The 19,619-nt window shown below is 43.5% G+C and overlaps 1 protein-coding gene across 4 annotated transcripts; it reads left to right on the top strand.

Moving 5' to 3' along the window:
- The first annotated feature begins 8,101 nt into the window (after positions 1-8,101).
- LOC125514890 lies at positions 8,102-18,367 on the top strand. 4 transcript variants are annotated; one of them, XM_048680263.1, is made up of 21 exons: positions 8,102-8,423; positions 8,841-8,884; positions 9,392-9,706; positions 10,669-10,860; positions 10,970-11,053; positions 11,972-12,031; positions 12,217-12,261; positions 12,329-12,528; positions 13,107-13,670; positions 13,986-14,112; positions 14,193-14,390; positions 14,525-14,614; positions 15,253-15,315; positions 15,498-15,572; positions 15,671-15,721; positions 16,147-16,224; positions 16,483-16,617; positions 16,711-16,818; positions 17,090-17,155; positions 17,403-17,520; positions 17,891-18,367. In XM_048680263.1, exons 3-20 carry the CDS (start codon positions 9,401-9,403, stop codon positions 17,469-17,471), a joined length of 2,511 nt encoding a protein of 836 aa, XP_048536220.1. In that variant the 5' UTR covers positions 8,102-8,423; positions 8,841-8,884; positions 9,392-9,400; the 3' UTR covers positions 17,472-17,520; positions 17,891-18,367. The 4 variants fall into 4 exon arrangements, with proteins under 4 accessions (XP_048536220.1, XP_048536219.1, XP_048536218.1 ...); XM_048680262.1 differs by lacking the exon at positions 8,841-8,884 and having other exon boundaries at positions 9,386-9,706; XM_048680261.1 differs by lacking the exon at positions 8,841-8,884 and having other exon boundaries at positions 9,354-9,706.
- Positions 18,368-19,619: the final 1,252 nt, after the last annotated feature.

Below are 19,619 nucleotides of genomic sequence, written 5' to 3'. Positions count from 1 at the left end.
ATCATTCATCTGCTGTGTCACCTTGACTGGAACTGAGTTTAGGACCTGGTCCATATTTTGTACCCCCTCCGTCGTGTATAACTCTTTGTAAAAAGATGTGGTGAGTGCCTCCATCTCTGCTACATGCTCAGTTAGCTGCCCATCCGGACGTTGTAGTGCTTTAATCTGACTTTTCCTCCTGCGCCTGCTCGCCCGAAGATGAAAGAAATACGTGTTTTTGTTCCCATGAATTAACCACTCAACTCGGGCTCTCTGTCTCCATAGAATTTCTTCACGGTGGTACAACTCCACTAGCCTATCTGTGATCTTGGTTTCTTGGCGAGGTGGACCCATTCTTTCCTGGACAGATCACATAATTTGTAACTCGTTTTTTAGTCTAGCGATCTCCTGTTTGACATTGCCAAATTGTACGCGGTCCCAGGTAGAAAGATCAGCCGAAAGATCCTGTAGTTTATCACGTATGTCATGCACTGTTTCTCCTGGGGCCCGCTCCCATGCACCTCCAATCACCTCGGCGAGGGAATCGTCCCTTTCCCAACAAACCTCGTATTTAAAAGGCCGAGGGCCCCGTCTGCATGCATGCACGTCGGAGAAACGAAGCAGCAGTGGAACATGATTAGAGCTCGCCATTGTTTTATGCTCGACCGTGGATGTCGGGAATGCCAACACCCAGGCTGGGTTGGCCACTGCTCTATCTAGCCTCACGCGGGTAAAGGAGCCCCCAGCTACTCTCTTCTCCCAGGTCCATTGCAACCCCTGGTAGCCTATGTCTGATAGCCCGCATGTATCCAGAGCATCCCAAAACGCCTCCATTTGTGCTTGACTTCTCTGGCCCACTCCGTCGTGTTCGTTTGATAGAAGCACTTCATTGAAATCTCCTATCACCACCCACGGCATGTCTCTTAGTCCTACAATACCTCGAAGCATATCCCAAGTCTTGTGTCTTTCACTGACCTGAGCTTCACCATATACGAATGTGATCCTCGTTTGAGTCTCAACCATAGCATCAATAGTAACATCAATGTGATACTCAGAATAACCAATAACTTCCAAATTTATTTCATCATTCCAGAATATTCCTAGTCCACCACTTCTACCACTACTGCTTACAGCAAAACTTTTATTATACCCTAAAGAACCGGATAAATTTTCCACTCGAGATCCCTCTATTTGTGTTTTAAGAATGCAAACTATAGAGGGGGCATACTGCTTCGAAAAATCTCGAAGCTCTCGAACTTTCGCGGGTTTGCCAGCCCCACGACAGTTCCACACTAGGGTACTCATTGCGCTCGGCGCGACCCACTGTTGGGGCCCGCCAAACGCGCATCAAGGTTTTTGGTAAGAACTACACTCTTTGGGGTAGACAAATCGCTGATGGATGGACTTGGTTTGGTCCTCTTTGGCTCCTGTGTGGAAGGACTGCTTGGAACTGTAGGAGGGGGCGGCAACAGAAGCTTGTTGGCCTGTTCCATCGAAGGTGGCTCAACATTAGCAGCTTTTGGATCACCGGTTACCAGTGCACCTCTCTTCCTATTCTGATCGGCTTCTTCCATTGCGATATCCAGTTCAGTACCTCCACCGCTCTGTCGCTGCTCCTTCATTGAATTGTACTGGGACCACTGTGAGTTCGCTCTGCCCCCGCCTCTACCAGCACGGCCTCTGCCACGGCCGCCGCTTGTTCCTTTATCGTCACCCGGCCCGTTTCCAGGACCTCTGGACCAAGTCGCCTTCAGATCTTTGAAAACCAGGGCTTTGGGGAGGTGAACGCCGTCGCCGCACTCCTTGAATTGGTGACCCAGGTAGCCGCACACGGCACACCAATCAGGAAGTCTCTCATATTTAACTCTAAAAATCACACGCTCCATGCCATCCTTCTTCCTTACCACAAGAGAGACCGCATTCTTGAGAGGCTTGGTGACGTCTATTTTGACACAGACCCGAGCAAAATTCCTCTCAAAATCTTGAGATCTTGGTTCAGCATATATGAACTCGCCCACTGTAGCAGAGAGAGCCTTAACTTTGGAGAAGAATCCATCCGAGAGGTCATGAATCCGAATCCATATATCAATTTTATTGAGTTTTATGGAAGAGGGTTTGGTGAAGCCATCATACTCAGCCAAGATCACTGCTTTGCCCTTGAAGTTCTAGGGGCCTTCTTCCATCACCCTCTCCAAATCTCCAAGGCATGAAAACTGCATCGTATACAAGTTCCCCTCCAATGGCCTGATCTTCACCTCCTGGGCGAGGTCCCAAGCCACTCGCATGTTCCTATAGAACCAGTATTGGTTGTAGGTTTTATCTGAGTGAACCCTAGCGATCGCCATTCAACGAGTTGCTTCGGGTTGTAGCTCACTTCATCCACGATTACGTCCTAGAGCTTGTCTTCCTTTAGCCCTAATTCCTCCATCATTGCTGCCAGATCAGAAGCGGCCGAGGCCGAACTCGATGCAGCCGTATCCATGGTTTCTCTAGCCCGAGGTTTCTGATGTTCTGCGTGCGGTATGAACCCTAACACTCCTTCGTATCGCACCCCACCAAGGCCCGCAAGCCCCGGCGATCGCTGGCGAGGAAAGGAAAGCAGGGGAGAGAACGGATCTCAATGGGTCGGCCGCCGCCGTCGCCGAGAGGATGAAAAACCCTAACGAGAGGGGAAGTTCTTGCCAGGGAATTTCCTGATACCCACATGTGTGTCATTTGGGCAGGCCCATTACTGCTCTGCAGTCCTCGCTCACTCACTCGAGCCGCTCGGGTCTCCCTCGCATAGTTGAATTGTTCTGTACCCCTCAAAAAAAGTTGTATAGTTCTGTTGACTGGGCGACCATTGACCACTGACTTCTCAAAAAAGTTCATAGATTTGCAGAAAAATGTCACGATTTTTTTAATGGTGAATTTAATAAAAGTTCATCAAATTTGAAAACAAAGTTAAGAAATCATTAATTTTGGAAAGTTTCCAATTCTCCGAAAATGATCATTAAATTTGAAAAAAGTTCATCGATTTTGGCAAAAAAAACTTCAAGCCTGAAAATGAGTTCACGATATTAAAAGAAGTTTAATGATTTTTAGAAAAAGTTCATCAATTTTGGAAAAAGTTCATGCTTTTAAAAAGAAGTTCATCAAATTTGAAAAAAAAGTTCAAAAAATTAAAAAATGTTCATCGATTTTGAAAAAAGAATTATTGTTTCTTCTTAAAAAATTATTGTTTCTGAGAAAAGTTCACACATTGAGCAAAGAAAAGAAAAAACCCAAAGAAAACTGCTCCGAGAAAAAGGAAAAAATAAAAAAGAATGAAGATAAGAAGAAAAACCTGTGAGTAAGAGATCTCTTGTCCGAATATCACTACGACCTACGGTGTTTTTGTTTGAACTTTATAAAGGGGGAGAACGGGCCGGCCCATCGCTCGCGCGGGGTGGTGCGCGGAGGGAGCGTCCCTTTGCAAATAGCGAAGAAACAGGCAGCAAAAGCGCCGTTTAGGAAATGCCCAGTCGAAGGTGATCCCCTTCTACTACTTGTTTGTCCATTTTGGTCTGGCGTAGTTGGATTATCTCCTTTAACTGGGATGGCCTCGGGTTGTTCCTTCTTTTTGTTGGAGTAGTTCTTTAGTAATTGTGTGCAATTCTTATTAGACTCGAAAAATTGCGAATTCTTATTTGACGCTATTTGCGTCCAGATGTCGTCATTTCGCCCGGAGAGCTGAGCGCCAATTTGAGGTATTGTGGGTTCTACATACCCCGTTTATTTACTGGTTTCTAAACCTTCTAGAAGGTTCTGGCCCCTTTTTTGTTTTTTTGTTTTCTCTTTTACCTTTTTTGAAAAATTTCAAAAGATGTTCTCGTTTAAAAAAATGGGAATTCCAAAATTATCTGTGTTTCTCAAAAAGCTGAATTTTAAATAGTTCACCATTTCCAAAGAATATTCAAAACTGTTTAAAAATATGAAAATTGTTTGCTTTTTCAAAAAAAAATGGAACTTCAAAAGGTGTCCACAATTCTAAATATGTTCCTTTTTTAAAAAAATGTTTGTGTTTCCAAAAAGATATTCATGTTTAAAAAACTGTTTTTGAAATAATGTTCATGCTTTTGAAAAATGTTTGAGTTTAAAAAATGTTCAGATTTTCGAAAAATATTTGCATGTTAGAAACTATGGAAAATATTTTTGTAAATAGACCTAAAAACACACGTTACAGTGTTTTTCACATGTGTACTATTGTGTTTTGGGTGCCACAATGTTTTGGGTCACTGTAGTCTTCCAGGACGCGACAGTACGTATGGGCAAAATACCGCGAGACACGTGTAATTTAATGGGCCGGCCTGGTCGCTCGTGCCTGTGCGAATTGACAGCAATTTGAATTAGAGAGGGTCGTATATGAGGCCCCTTAGTTATGTACTGCATATCCCCTCAAAAAAAGTTATGTACTGCATAGAATTTGTGGGAAATGTATTTCAAAAAAATAGAGAAAAAAGCTCTTTTTGTTGTTAGGAAATTAGCTGAGAAAGGAAGACACGGTGGGTATCTTTTTTTTGTTGGTTTAGTAGTTACAAGGCTCATGTATTGTGCAGGAACAGAGAAAAAGGAAACATCCTAGTAGTCCACGCACTGAAAGTTAACAGTAGCAGGTTCTACAAAGATTAATTGACACGCTCTATTGCGAGCCAATTTGGGTTGAATGATTAGCAGGACTGTGGTATCCCAACTCACTGGAGTTAAAGTTCTAGATTTGACATCGGTAATCGTCTTTTCCTGAATTTATTTAGTCCTTTCGGTGATGTGCGTCAGTGGGATGAGACGTTCCCGGCGACTACGAATGCGTCTGTGACAACTTCGTCAACCTCAAGATTATGTGTCGGCTCAGTCTCTCGATGACGTCTGTGTGCGTGTATACATTCATAGAGACGAGTGTATATACGTATGTATAAGTGTATATGTCTATGCTGTGTTAAAAAATAAACACGCTTGCATAAGTCGAGGTAACTTGGTACCGCACAAATTCGTACCAGAGAGGACTTTTTTTTAGAGGACTTCTTAGCCATAGGCAACGCCAACACTTTCGGCCGTACACGAGCAGCCCAGATTATTCGGCACCGTCTGTCTTCATCGAAGGATCCGGCCAATGGGGATACCAACCGCCAGCCGCAAGAAGTACAGCAAGCCTTCATCTTTTGGGTCTTGTCGTGAGTCGTCGCCTAGATGTACGTTCAACCGGGCTTGAACGATCCACAAAAGAACAAAGGCACAAGGACGAATACGTCTTATGGAAATGGAAGTATTCAACCTTTCAAGAGAAGCGCGATGTCATTACTGAACCAGCGACTAACGTTTGAAGAATACACCAACTACGCACCACCACTTGGTCACTCTGGTAATATAAACCAGCAGGACGGCAAGGCATCAGTGCAGAACCAGCATGTAACCTGCGAGTTGATTAGCAGAATGTTTCGTCTAATTATTATCTAAGTAGGTCAGAGGGAGTTGGTGCAGTAGAACGCAGACGGCCACGCCATCATGCATATCTGCAGGTACATATCCTACATCGTCCAGCAAACAGCACATGAATTGGTCATGTCTTTTGAGTTGAGTTTCAAGTTGGTGCAATTTCTTATCGTAATCATGCGGAAAACCAGACAGAATAACCAGTTATCATCCAGTTTGTGGATCCACACCAGCTGCAGGAACAGGACCACATATGCAAGAATACTCTCAGCAGCAGCAGGGCAGGGCAGGTCATGGTCTTGGATCCAGCAGGCATGGGCTAATGATATCGTCAAGTGGAGGATGGCACGGCACCCATATTTCATCAATTAATCAACCGAGCAAAGCTTGATGAGGCATCTCCTGATTGGGGAGGCTGAAGCAAGATTGATAAGCTAAACCAAGATAGGCTACAAAATCGGCCACTGTGCTTGTGATAATAATGGCAGCCGGGCTTCGTCCTCAATAATCGATCATGATGCTGACCATTCGTGAATAAAGAAGAAAAGGTCATTTTCATGCGAAAAGGTCCGAATATTTTCTCTCTCATTAATTTGGATAACAATCGTAAAGACGAGAGGCCGAACTATATCCTTGATAGATTATGCTGTCCGACATCACGCGTCACCGGGCACCCGCGGGCCACATGGTTTTTTTTTTTGTCATATAATTAATTAGTAACTACTAGCTCTGTTAACAACTCAAAAAAAATCTAGCTTTATTAAAAGAAGAATTACTAGCTAGACAGTAGGGCTTGATCACCTCGCGTATTGTACTACCTCCCTTTTTAGATATAAGTCTCTTTTAGATATTTTAATTGACGAATGTATATAAACATATTTTAAAATGTAGATTTCTTCATTTTGCTTCATATGAAGTCGAGGATTGTAATTTCTGAAGGTTTTGCCACATTTCAGTGGAAATTCAGGCTCTGAGATCTCCTCACTCGAGTGATCTTTCGAAAAGGAACATCGCCGGATCGCTCGGTACGGTCAGCAAAGGTTGGACGCGAAATGAATAGAGCTGGCTTCAGGCACACGGCGTTTCTGTATGCATGCATGTTCCCCATGCCGGGCCGCCTCCTCACCATGCGGGCATGGGCTGGTGCGAGTCTGATACGTGCCCAGGCAGTCTGCGAGCGCGTGTGAGTGTGACCATCCTCACTCATCGAATCATTTATTTATTTTTTAGCATAATAAAACGAAGTAGTAGGAGTAGTTACATTATTTTTTTATCTTCAATAATCTTTTCCGGGTGAGGGGACACTGACTACGACTATAGCGTGGTACCATGACGGCGATAAAGCTGACAAAGCGAAGAGTGGCGCCGTGCGTGCGGACCGGGCGGTTTTCTCGCCACGCCGGGGATGGCCCAAATAAAAGAAAGGACATCCCACTCGGCAGTCGGCACTCGCCGTCGCCGTCGTCCACGTCCCTCGATGATCCGGTGCGGCCGCCGCGCGCATGGTTGCACCGTTCAGCGTTTATGGAAGGGTGCAACCTGTACTGGCGTACCTGTACCAGCAGTGCGGTCTTCCTTGGCCTCCGTGCAAAGAGCCGAGCCGGCAGGCGTAAGCTTCACGCCCGGATCAAATTTAAGGCGCGCGCGGCAACCACGGCGCGGCGCGGATCGATCGATCCAGCCACCGGAGGAGGATCCACGCCGCCGACGGCGACGCCACAGGGACGTAGTAGTCAATCAACCGAAGTGGGAGTGGTTAGCGCGTGGTAGTTTTGTGTTCCCATCGGCCTGAATTCACCAGAACCGGTCAAAAAAAGGGACCGTGTCTCCCCACCCAGTCTTGACGGACCGGAATCAAGTCCAAGCGCACGCACGCACACCACACCTCGTGAACCTTGGCACCCCCCAAAACTCGTAAAAACAATTTGCACTACAAAATAAAACAGAGTCATCATCATCATCAGTATGGAAAGAGAAGAAAGAAAAGGAGAAAGGAAGTTTGGGGACACGAATTGTCGAGGATAGCGAGAAATTCCTCCGATCAGTACCATCCTCAAGCGTCCCTTGCGTGCGTGCTTATCCACAACGTAGCCATCCACAGTCCAAAACACACACAGGGTGTGATCGATGCTTTGTAGGAATGGGACAGATAACGACTCGCATCGCATCATCCAGCATTATCGCCGTAGAAAATCTCGGCTGACAGGAAAGCTGGTCGCGAACGCCAAGCGTTGCTGGACGCCTCCTAACCAGCAGCAGTATTATTTGCATACAGAAAAAGTATACTACTACTAGAAATAATCACACTATTATTTTTAGAATATGATGATGGTGCTCCATCAAAGCAGGGAAATCTCCCGCGTTCCCGCCAGCCTGCTGCCGACTACACACAACTATCAGACGTTGGCAAATGATGTCAAAAAAAGAAAAAAGAAAACTTGACAAAAAAAAACAGAAAAAGAAAGAGCCGTGTGCAGCGCTGGCTCCGCCCAGAGCTGTCCACGCGCCAGCCGTGCGCGGGACGTGGCCGCGAGCGGCGCACGGCACACCCGAGGCCAGCCAGAGCGCCAGACCGGCCCGGGGTCAACCCGCCGCTGCCCGGGCCCACGCGCAGCGAGAGGTGGTGGCGCCCCAGGCAGCAGTCCTGAGCCGAGCAGCGAGAGGAGAGGAGAAGAGAAGAGTCGGAGCCGCCCACGACAAACCCGCCCGCTTTCCAAATCCCCTGCCCAAACCCCACACCAAAAACCAAATCACGCCACTTAAAACTGCTTCCCTGGCTCGTAACGAGTCGCCTACCGTGCGTTAATCCGGCGGATCCAAGCCCCGCGTGCGTGCGTGCGTTCATTCATTAGCCCGCACAAACACGGAAAAGGAAGGCAGGCGAGAGGGGGAGGGAGAAGACCATCGGACCGTCCACCCATTCGTCCGGCGGCGGCGGCGCACGGAGCAGCAGCGGAGGAGGGGGATCAGCGAGCCGGAAAAGCATCCCCGCCCAGGTGAGCCCGCTCGACGGGTTTCTCGCCCCCTAGCAGTTCTCTCTGCTTTTTTTTCCCGCGGATCTTCCCGGGCGTTTCTTCGACGGGCGGCGCCCCCGCCGTCGATTTCTAGGGGCGGTCTGAACTCCGGGGCGCGCGGTTTCCGCGCCGCGATTGCTTCCCCCTGCCTGCGCGGCGGGCGGGGGGTTCGGGGCAGCAGTCAAACGGCGATTCTGGTGGGCGACCCCCGGGTCAAACTCCGAGATCGAGTGGTTGGTCTCTGCAATTCCGGTCCAGGCCAAACGATTGCACACTCGATTTAGTTTTTTACTCTTTACTTCGTAGGTAGAGAAATCGATAGCAGAGTCCAAGGAATCAATAATAGCAGCGTCGGATTATGTATGTGGGTTTGTTTTGATCCGGTGTTGCTTTTCTTAGATTCCGCCACATGCTCTTCTTACTGATGGATACTAGCGGAAAAGGTGCGTGGCCAACTCGGTGGGGCGCTTTTGGCTACGGCTTTGATACTACCGGAAAAAGTACGCACAGTTAGTTATTAGGTGGCTTTCTGGCTGGATATTGGAGTGAGATGCAAGCTGAATTTGTTGTCCCGTACCAGGGAGCTGTCACCAATTTAGCTGCTTTCTGTGGGTGATGGCTGATAAGGTCCAGTCCAGTTGAATCTAGGTGATTCAAAGCTGATTGACGACATGGTTTACTTGTTGGGTACATGCTACAACTGGGTAAATTGGAATTAAATGTGGGCAAGTTTTATGTTATTCAGCTCCTATTTGAGCGTGAAAGATGTACAGAATAAATATACATAGCCAAATACTCAGTTATAAAAAAACAGCTTAATCAGATGGGATTTTAATTTGTAAGTGCTCCTGTGATGTACTAATTCTTACTTCCTGATGCTTATATGGCTTGTCTTCGTGTTCTCGATCACAGTGCTGAAATGAATATGTCCTTGCTTGCACAAGTAACAGGCATTTAGGATGGTGGATAACAAGAATGATGGGTCTGAAGGGGTCAAGTTCAACACGTCGCACCTGATGCAAACAACCGAAGAGGTTGCGAGAGCATTTATTGCCGCTGCTTCAGCTGCCACCGTGCAACCAACACGGCCGTCTGTCGTCTATTCGTCTGGGGAAGAGAGTGGCAGCCCAATGCAGAAGCTGCAGCAGCAATTCTCGAAGATAATGAAAGGGTTTTCAAATTCACCCGAAGTGTCTGGACCATACAACCCGGAAGTTCTCACGACACACAAGCGGCAGTGGTCGAGGTTCCAGCAGAAGTCATTGGTATGTACTCCTATGTCACTACCTATGTTCAATTCATGTCTATCTATTGTGCTCTACGTGGTGTGGGAATGTGGGATATACTACGCTGATTAATTAAGGTGCTTAGTCAGAGCTGTAATGTTAATGATTGCTGTGATACTTGCCTTTTCAAACTACTCGGTATAAGTTCAACAAAACCATGCTAATTTCTGTAGTTGCAGTGACTCAAAGTGTCTTTGTTTGCAGCTATTGTTCAAGCATAAAACTCGTGTTGCAGTTCATGCTACAAATTATATCTACTTGATTTTCTTCCACTACTATTCTATGTAGGACATAGTCTATGTGTGGTCACATGACACAATGCCATTTGTTTTATTATCTGTATTGCTCTAATGTCTACATTCATGCAATGTTGCTTTGAAGGGTCATTGTCAGAGAAAATTATACTCCATGTTTGATACAAGTGGAGTCCTGTCACTGATAGCTCTTAATTGGAATCTTTTGGTTAGGAGCCTATCAAGTAGTGATTGATCAATTATTGCTAAATTACTCAGAACTCATGAAAAACTTTGTTATGCTTGGGTTATAGGTTTGGGTATTTGACTTCTGAGCTGCAAGGGCTATTCTGCTGTTCGGATATTCATGTTAGTCATAGTGTGAAGCAGTCTCATATTTTTGATATCAAGGAGAAATAACCTTTGTTCATTTGGAAACCTTGAATTTGGGCTGCATACCCCCAAGTACCTTCTACAGAAGTGTATAAGTATTTATTACGCCTGCATACACAATTTTTTTTGCCTTTGGGGTTCTACTGAAATCTGATTTAAGTGCAATAGATAGGTATGTAATGTAGGCTGTTGCTTCTATTTGACCGACTGCTTCTTGCTGAAATGGCCTATCATTTTGGAACTAGTAGGACTGGTAATTTTGGCAAATGTCGAAGAGCATAGTGCCTCAAGTTCTTTTTTTTTTGGTTGGAACAGGGTAATAGGTGCATCAAAGAACCATCACATCTTTTTGAGAGCATAGTGATTGTTGGGCTTCCTCCTCAGGCAGATATCCATGAGCTAGAAAACATTGCTCTAGGGAGAAATGATGATGATGCAAAGAAATCAAGACATATATTTGGCAACAACCACCACCAAGTTCATGCTGTATCAAATTTGGAACCTCAGGTTATCACTCACATCATCTATTGTTGTTGCATGTTCTTATAAAATGGAGGTCCTATTGCTGCCTTTCTTCATGTGTCTGAACCTCAGGATATTTTGTCTTGTCCTTAAGGTCCTTTTTGCGTACCCCCCTGAGAGGTCTCTTCCGCTTAAGTACAAGGATATCGTCTCGTTCTGCCTTCCTGGAGGTGCACAGGTCTGCCATTCGAACTACATAACCCTGATACTTTGCATTTCTGTATAATAAACGTTTGCAACGATTATACATTAAACTTCAATTTTACCAAGTTTTATGGTGCTTCCTGTATAGGTTATATCTTGTTTACTGGGTTGACATATTGTTATGTCTGGTTCAGTTCATAATACTGTAACTTGCCACCTGGGTTACATTTCCAATTATAATACAATAAAAAAAATTGGCAATGCCCATGTGTAGGAAACAGAGTGAGGAGACGTCGAGAGAGAAGAAGACAAAGTAAAAAATATATTAGTTGGCACTAGCATGTCCGGCCCCTGCTGAGTCACCAGCCTAGTTGTCTACATCCACCACGTATGAAATAGTGCAATAGCGTGATAAAAATCTCCTCAGGGGGTCCATTAGAGAAAAGCCTGGGGTGTCAGTTAGACAGGTCTGAAATATAGGGCTGGAGTAGACACACTCCTATGGGCTATGGACTAGGTGGTCATTTTGACTGTTTTCGACATACAGTGACATGCCAAGTAAATATTCAATCAGAACAAGCAGTACCAGGAAATTTAGTCGATAAAAACAGTGAAACTAGAAATAGTCATCTGGCGGCTATCAAGTTTCAGTATGTCCATTGCCCTCGCCATACACACTGATACCCACCCCTTCTTTTTCTGTATGCTCCAATCGACTAATATAGTGTTGTCCCTCGTACAAAAGATCTTGGAAATCTCAGATAGAATTTACTTTCTGTCTGGCAAATCTGTAACTGCTAAATTTTGTGGCTGAGTATGGTCCATAATCCTAATTTCATGCCCGAATTAGCTTCATGTTGTTGGTGTTTCCTCAATACTTGTGCAGAGCTTATAAGAAGAGCATAGAAACACTTCTTACCAAATAATTTACCTATATTTACATTTGTAATAGGTTAATGCTGTTGAACGGACTCCATCATTCAGCGAGCTGAACGAAATTCTCCTAGGGCAGGTGACTTTCTCAGCTCAGTTCGTGTTTTATTCTTATAATATGTCTGTAGTCGTGAAGTTTCTCCTCCAACCACATTGCAGACTATGCCGCAAGATTTGCAGTTGTAACATCTTACATGTTTTCTTTTTAATCTAGTCTATTTGAGGTTTTGATGTGAATCTTACTTTTTATATTGTCTTTTTCAGGAACATCTAAAAGAAAGCAATCAATCTTTCGTCTTCCGTTTACAGGTATATTTACATCTTTCTCTCTTACACCGTTTCACTGTACTGGGGCTCTGACATTGAGAGTTTGCAGGTTGCTGATGATCCTACATTATATGGATGCTGTGTATTGGTGGAAGAGATTGTACAAAGACCCTCAAAGCTAGTTTCGATGCTCACGAATGAGAAACCTGTATTTCCACGCCGGAGTCGTTATGTAGTAACCACGCCACGGTGTTATTGCATCCTGTCTAGGCTGCCATTCTTTGAACTGCATTTTGGGGTGCTGCAGAGGTAGCGTACAGTGCTCTCCATTATCTCCGGTTATCTTACTGTATTTGTAATATCTGAATTTCTCTTCAGTTCGAGTCTTTTGGTTTGTCAATCTTTTTGAGGTGGTAGAAATGGAAACCTACTCAATATGTAATGAATTTACAAAATTCTTCTATTTTTTCTACTTAATCTGTAATGAATTTGCAAAATTCTTCTATTTTTTCTTCTAGAAATTATGTTTGCAAGTTATTCATTCATATAATTTTCCAATATCCTTATGTCTGAGCTTTATGTTGCATTGATGACCTTACAGATTCATTTTCTATTTTTGGATCTATCAGTATAGTTTCAACCCTGCAACTAGTATATCTGCTCCATATTTTGCACAGCACTTTGCTGTCCTCTAGTTACAGTACATAAATTTTGCATTGTACGAATAAGGTATTAATGTTACATTCTGGAAGCTTTTGGTTTGATTTGTCTTGAGTCTTTGTCAAACATTCTTGCACGGGTGTCTTTGATGCTATCACACATTGAGCATTGATGGTCTACCCTTTGCATTTGCCTCTCCATAAGTGTCTGCCGTGTTTCTTATGCAGTATTCTTATGGAAGAACGACTTGAATGGCTCACGGATGGTGTTAGCATGCTAACCTCATTATCGCCTGAAGAGGAATGTGAGGATGGTGATATCTGTGAAGGCTCCGAAAGCGTAGGACAAGAACTGTATTTTGGTTGTACAACAGTAGAAAAATCCTTTGAACCAAGCGTGGAAGTTTCTCCAAAGCAGCTCTCTGACACGGACAGCAATTCTGAGTGTAGGGAGAACCAACTGGACTTCATCTCCCTAGAAGTCCAACAGGAAAGTGGTTCTCCTGTCAAAGAAGAACAAAATGTTCTTGTAACAGGAACAGCTACTCAGTGTTATACCGCAGAAGAGTCTGACAATTCTGTTTCAGAAGATACAGCGACTGGTGTATCTGGAGTTAAGCTTGATGAGCCGGATTCCTTACCCATCATTCCGAATGAATCTGATACCAAGGAAAATTCTCATGTTCTTTCACATGAAGATGTGATTGATGGAGAACTTGATATCTTTGTCAATGATACTATCTTGCCGCTTATACGGTCTCGCCTTAGTGAAGGATCTGAATCATCACCAAGGTATGGTTATGGTATCCTCCAAATCAATTAGCTTCTAGCACAGCCTGCTATTTTCCTCAACACACAATCGGCCTAGTCTTGACCCCTAATGTTGCTGTGAACACTTTTAACATTATAGCTAGATAACCAATACAGGTTGGTGGGAACTGTTGTGCTGCTCTCAGTTATTATTTTCTTACCTCAGATTCTCTTGTCATGTCTGTTATTAACTGTTGACACGTTATGAATGCGAAGCACGCTTGTTTGCAAACTATATTTTACGTGTGCATCAGTCCCTGATTAAAATAGTAAAACAGTCATCACCATTTTCTGCAGTTCCCAAGACTCTCCTTCTGAAAGCATAAATTTGAGAAATGATACCCCCGACTTGGACTTGGAGGAGCCATCTTCCATTGGTCATGGAGACGTAGTCGGGCACAACAGTATATTGCGATGGGCTAAGGTTCTGTATGCATGAAATTATGCAATATTTTGCTCAGCTCCTCTCTGTGAATTTGTTGAGTAACTTGATGTTTTCTCCAGGCCAAAAAGTATGGATCTCTACAAGTTGTCTGTCAGTACTACCAGTTGCAGTGTCCTGTCAGGGGTTCATCACTTAATTTTCATCCGTTGGAGCACCTGCACTCATTGAAGTTTCATCGGCCAGGTGAAACTGCTCTTCATCTTGCCGGGTCGACTATTGATCTTCGGTCACGTGATACAAGCTTAGAGGTGGCTGAGGTAATTTACGGGATGCAGTGCCACATTATGCATTTAGCGCTGACCTACTTTGGTGTAACGTTCACGTCTTTTATATTTAATATCATAAATATAAGAACAATAATATGCACGTGACATATCTATTCCTATTTCAGATGCGTAATGCACTCTTCGCTGAAGAGGAATCGACTGCTTTATCCACATGGGCTGTTGCAACAATATGTGGATGCCTCAGGTTGGAACATGTAAGTATCCCTTATTTATTCCCGAGATGAAATGTTTCCTTTGCGGAACCTAGTTATTTCTTCTATCATGCTATTTGCTTGAGACTGTCGTTGGAAAACTCACATCCAAACATACAAAATGTGAGAGCCCCCTGCCAAGAGTTTAATTGTTTCTTATTATAATTTTGAACCTGTAGTCACAAATATTTGCAAGTGTCTGGTTTGCATGTTTGATGTGCACATCTTTCAATGGATTTATAAACAGTTCACAACCAAATTGTCAGTTTTTTTTAAACTGCATCATCTGTTAGTTTTACTCTTTAAGTATATGATGTTACCTTGTTAGTGAAGAATCCCTTTTGTTCTTGAAAGAGGGCAACATGGAATTTTAATTGGTTGCTTTAGTGCATGTAGTGTGTTATCCACTTTAATGCATTCCTTTCTTGATCCTTGGCATCACTTTTGTTACACTGTACTGCTACACTTCCATTGGAGTAAATTTTTATGCCTTTTTTTACTGTAATGATTGATTGATGTGTCATTCTACATTCTTGGGCTCTAGTTTGATTTGTCTGAGCACCAAACTGATTGTCTATAAATTGCTTGTGAGCACTTAATTTTACCTGTAGTTACCAACTTGGAATTAATTTTATTGACAGGTAATTACGCTGTTTGCCGCCGCGCTCCTGGAGAAACAGATTGTTATTGTCTGTTCTAATTTGGTATTGTTCCAACCTTCACACATGTTTTGACATTCTTATTCACACCTTTTGTGTTGATATTGCACACCAGTTAATCTGATCATTTTCTTGATCTGTGTGTTAGCTAACAATTTTCTGTTATGGCAAATAGAACAATCATACATGAGTTGTTATTTAATAAAGAATATTGTTTTGATGACCAGGGAATGCTTTCAGCTTCAGTTTTATCCATAATACCTCTAATACGGCCATATCAGTGGCAGAGTCTACTCATACCGGTACTTACATTTGTTCCTCTGAGTGCTCAGATCTGAACTTGATGGCTAGGCAATGTATTCATGCTTACCTCTTGTGATGTCTGCATCATTTAATACAGGTTTTGCCAAATGACATGCTGGATTTTCTGGACGCGCCTGTTCCATACATTGTGAGTTCCCAAGCTTATTGGCATATTTTGGTTTGATTAAAGTAGAGAAAATTGTGGAGAAACGGTAGAGATATGTTTTTAGTCTTCACACTAAGGCTGATGGAAGGCAGTTAGGCCCAGTCCCTACAGAAAGGCAAGAAAATTGGGCTAAATTTACCGCCTGTCTGAAGTGATGGGATCTGTTCTGCCTATCCAGCAAGCCTGTAGCCAGGGAGGGATGAGAAGGGGATACTTTTGGGGGATGGGATTGAAGGAGAGATACATATCTCACATTGGGTGAACACCAAATATGTACATATTGGTCCATTTGGTTGCAATTTGGCACATCGATCACCATCTATTTGAAATAAATTTTTGTTGAGTTAATTTGAGCTTTCTGGTCCACGAGCTTTCTGGTCCACGACTAACAATTATTGTCATTTTAGGTTGGTGTGCAGAACAAAACACCTGATCTGCAATCCAGGCTAGCAAATGCTGTGATAATTGATGCCAACAAGAATCAGGTGCCTGCAAAGTGTCTTACCTTCTATTTACCTGTGATATTTTGTTACTTTCTGGAGACAAATTCTGTCCAGTACTGTGTATTGCCTGCGTAGTGCTTTCCTATTTCCTTTTTACAAATTTGCTGATTTGGAGACTTGTACATCATCAGTTTAGCTTGTAGTATAATTTTTTAAAGCATCTAATGCTGTAGTATCATGGTTGATGATGTAAATAATGCGACAAGCTATTACTGATGGACGAAATCATGCTGAATGTAGATTAAGTCTGCTTCAGTACCGCAACTTCCACAACAGAAAGAATTGCTTTCTGCGTTGCGGCCGTATCATTCAAGACTTGTGGGTGAAAGTTATCTCGCTAGGAAGCGCCCTGTCTATGAATGCACAGATGCCCAGGTTTGTTATAGTTTTTCTGTGCTGAAGTATAAGCATTTTCTGTATCCAGTGGATTTTCACTTCTGACATCATTCTAAATTTCTGAGCATACAGGTGGAAGCAGCCAAAGGTTTCTTGGCAGTTCTTAGATCCCACCTTGATTCTCTGTGCTCCAACTTAAGATCTCACACTATTACCAATGTGCAATCCAACAATGACAAGGTATGTTGTCAAAATGCATGGTCTGTGTATTCTTGTGTGCCTTTTTTTGTTGAACAAATTGTCTTGTGTCCTCAGTGTGTTACTAAACAGGATTTTACCAGCAAAGATATATACAAGTGCAGGATACCTGTTGCTAATTCTGAGTCTGTTTTTTTAATCATAAAAAGAACTACCAGTTGCCAACTGTAAACATTTGTAAAATATTTGTTGTTGACTTGAGTCTATTTTTTAACATAAAAAACACCCCTAATTACTGACTGTCTTTACACAGGTTTCCTTAATTTTAAGAGAGAGCTTCATTGGTTCTTTTCCAGCCCGTGATAGGCCTTTTATGAAGGTATTAATTTGCTACCTTCTCATTTTCATTGCCTTCAATATAGTTTGAGTACCATATTTGGACAATGCTTCAAGGTCTTGATTCTCAGGTTGAGCAATACTTAGAGGTCTTCTCTTTTTGGTTGAGTTTTTATATCTTTTGCAAGAATCGTTTTTGCCACTTTACATGTGATAGGCATATGCGTGTTTAGTGAGACATATACTGCGGCACAGACTAATATATGCAATTTATTCGATTTTGTTGACAGCTGTTTCTGGACACACAATTGTTCTCGGTACATACAGACCTAGTTCTCTCCTTTTATCAGAAGGACTGAGTCTCTCTCCTGACGTTTTGACTGTCATCAGGGACATGATTTTTTCAAGGTAAAAAACTAAAGTTGGCTCTTTTTATATTGTATAAACGTTGTGCATCACTTCTTCGCCCTCTTGCAAAACAACAGTTACAAGCATTTATAACTTTAAACTTGTTAGCATTTGCCTCAGCCCTTAGGTACAGGAGCATAGCTTTATTAGGTCTGTAGCTTTGGTTCTAGACCTTCGTTGTAACCCAAAAACACAAATCCTATGTTATGCTGTCAATCAGGTGACAGAAAGTTCCCTGTGCTAGCATTGCCCATTATCCTTATTGCTTTTCTAGCTAACCGTCTTTTACCAGCTTTATCAATTATGTCGTATGTCTGCTTTTAAAAACAGTACCTTCAAATAACATCTGATGGATTGGTTCGCATCGCAGCCTTTCAATGTTGAGCTCAACTGTACATATCGTCGTAGAAGCTGCCTTTGATCACATTGGCAGCTCATAGTGGACTAGAAGCTGCAAGGGACGACCCATATACTGTTGGCGAAGCTGTAGAGTATTGAGGAGATCCAGGTAATGTTATACCAGAAAATGCCCGTCGGGCTGTTGTAAATTAGCTCTGCTTTCATGCAGAAGACTTTGTAGGCAGTAGTCATTCCCATGAGGAACCTTCTGGCTTGCTCTTCCTACAATGCAGAATCCCCGGGCGTGGGATCCTAATGTTACTTCTGCAGCTAGTTGGTATACGGGGAGAGAGAACCAGAAACATATACTGCAGTAATTTAAGCACAAACTAGAGTTAAAACTGATGCAATGTCGAAGGACTATCTGTATCTCAATTTTGCCGTGTGACGTTCTGTGTTGTACAGAAACAGTTTGGAGTGTGATATACATAGTATTTTCATCATCAAATCATGACTGCTGTCTGGAGTTTGATGTATCGGTTTTGTTCAGATCTCTGTACGCTGTAGCCGTCTCAACTGTTGTAAGATGCCGTCCTTGTCCGAATCCGCCGTTTTATGTGAACGCCGATAGTCTGCCTAAACTGCTTTGAAGGCAGAAGACGGCGAGACGCTGCAGGTCTGCCATGATGAAACTCCAACGCATCTCTTGTAGGCGAAGTTAATTTACTGGCGCGTCAGGCCTCAGTTAGTATCGGTTCTGCACGTTGGACTATTGCTGCGACCTTTACTACTGACTCGAGTTTATTGCTGTAGGCCAGATTCTTACCGGCTGTCTCTTGTCGCTGGCACAGCGCCATTGACTCCGTTCGGAGAGAGCCATTTTACGACGTCCCAGTCAAAGCGAAAAGGCCTAGAAAGAAGTGTCTCGAGTCAGGTAGCCCTGCAGCCTAAACGTACCACTGCTCCCGCCTTTGGTTCACATCGAAGCAGAGAGAGACCGATTTGAACCCGTCCCATGTTGGCCTCCTTTCGATGCAAAGCCCATAGATAGATACGGAGCACTCTAGACTGTTAGACACTAACAATGTGCCTATGATGGCAGGTATACGGAGGTGTGATCTTGTGGCTGTAGCCTCCTGGTACACATGGTGGGAACGGAGGAAGTTCACAAGAGGTGAGGCGCTGCAAGCACCGGTCAGATCAGCTCAAACCATCTCAGTGCTGGCTTTAAACTTTGCTCGAGTGAAGAAACTCAGAACTGCCAAAGTGATCAGACATGGCTGGACCAAACCATCAGAGGGATTTGTGAAATTAAATGTTGATGCTGCTTTTAATAAGGAAACAGGTACAAGGCGAACAGAGGCAATTATTCGTGATTATACAGGAGCTCCAATTGCCGGGGGTAGCTCATGTATGTCATTCATTGATACACCGGCGACCGTTGAAGCGTGTGCACTTCGTGATGGTTTGATCATTGCAGGTAATGTAGGATGCAACATACTCCTAGTCGAAAGTGATTGTATGGAAGTAGTGGAAGTCATGCAAAATGGCGGCAATTCTCTAGGTGTGGCGGCAGCCATTTATGAAGAATGTACTTTACTATGCCGATATTTTACACGTGTAATTTTCTCACACTGCCCTAGGGAAGCTAATAGAGCAGCCCATAATCTGGCTAGATTTAGTGAGGGGAACCATTCTTGGCAGGAACTTTCAGGTTTTATTCGTGCTGTGCTAGTTGATGATGTAACTGTGATTCCAGA

The sequence above is a fragment of the Triticum urartu genome, chromosome 6 (assembly GCF_003073215.2).
Source record: "Triticum urartu cultivar G1812 chromosome 6, Tu2.1, whole genome shotgun sequence".
NCBI lineage: Eukaryota > Viridiplantae > Streptophyta > Magnoliopsida > Poales > Poaceae > Triticum > Triticum urartu.
This window is presented reverse-complemented; position numbering and strand designations above follow the sequence as displayed.

Coding starts and splice junctions, on each gene's coding strand:
- LOC125514890 (XM_048680262.1), top strand. CDS start 9,401: ATGGTGGATAACAAGAATGATGGGTCTGAAGGGGTCAAGTTCAACACG. Junction 14,391..14,524: donor CAAGCTTAGAGGTGGCTGAG/GTAATTTACGGG, acceptor TTCCTATTTCAG/ATGCGTAATGCACTCTTCGC. Junction 17,156..17,402: donor GTGATAGGCCTTTTATGAAG/GTATTAATTTGC, acceptor TTTTGTTGACAG/CTGTTTCTGGACACACAATT.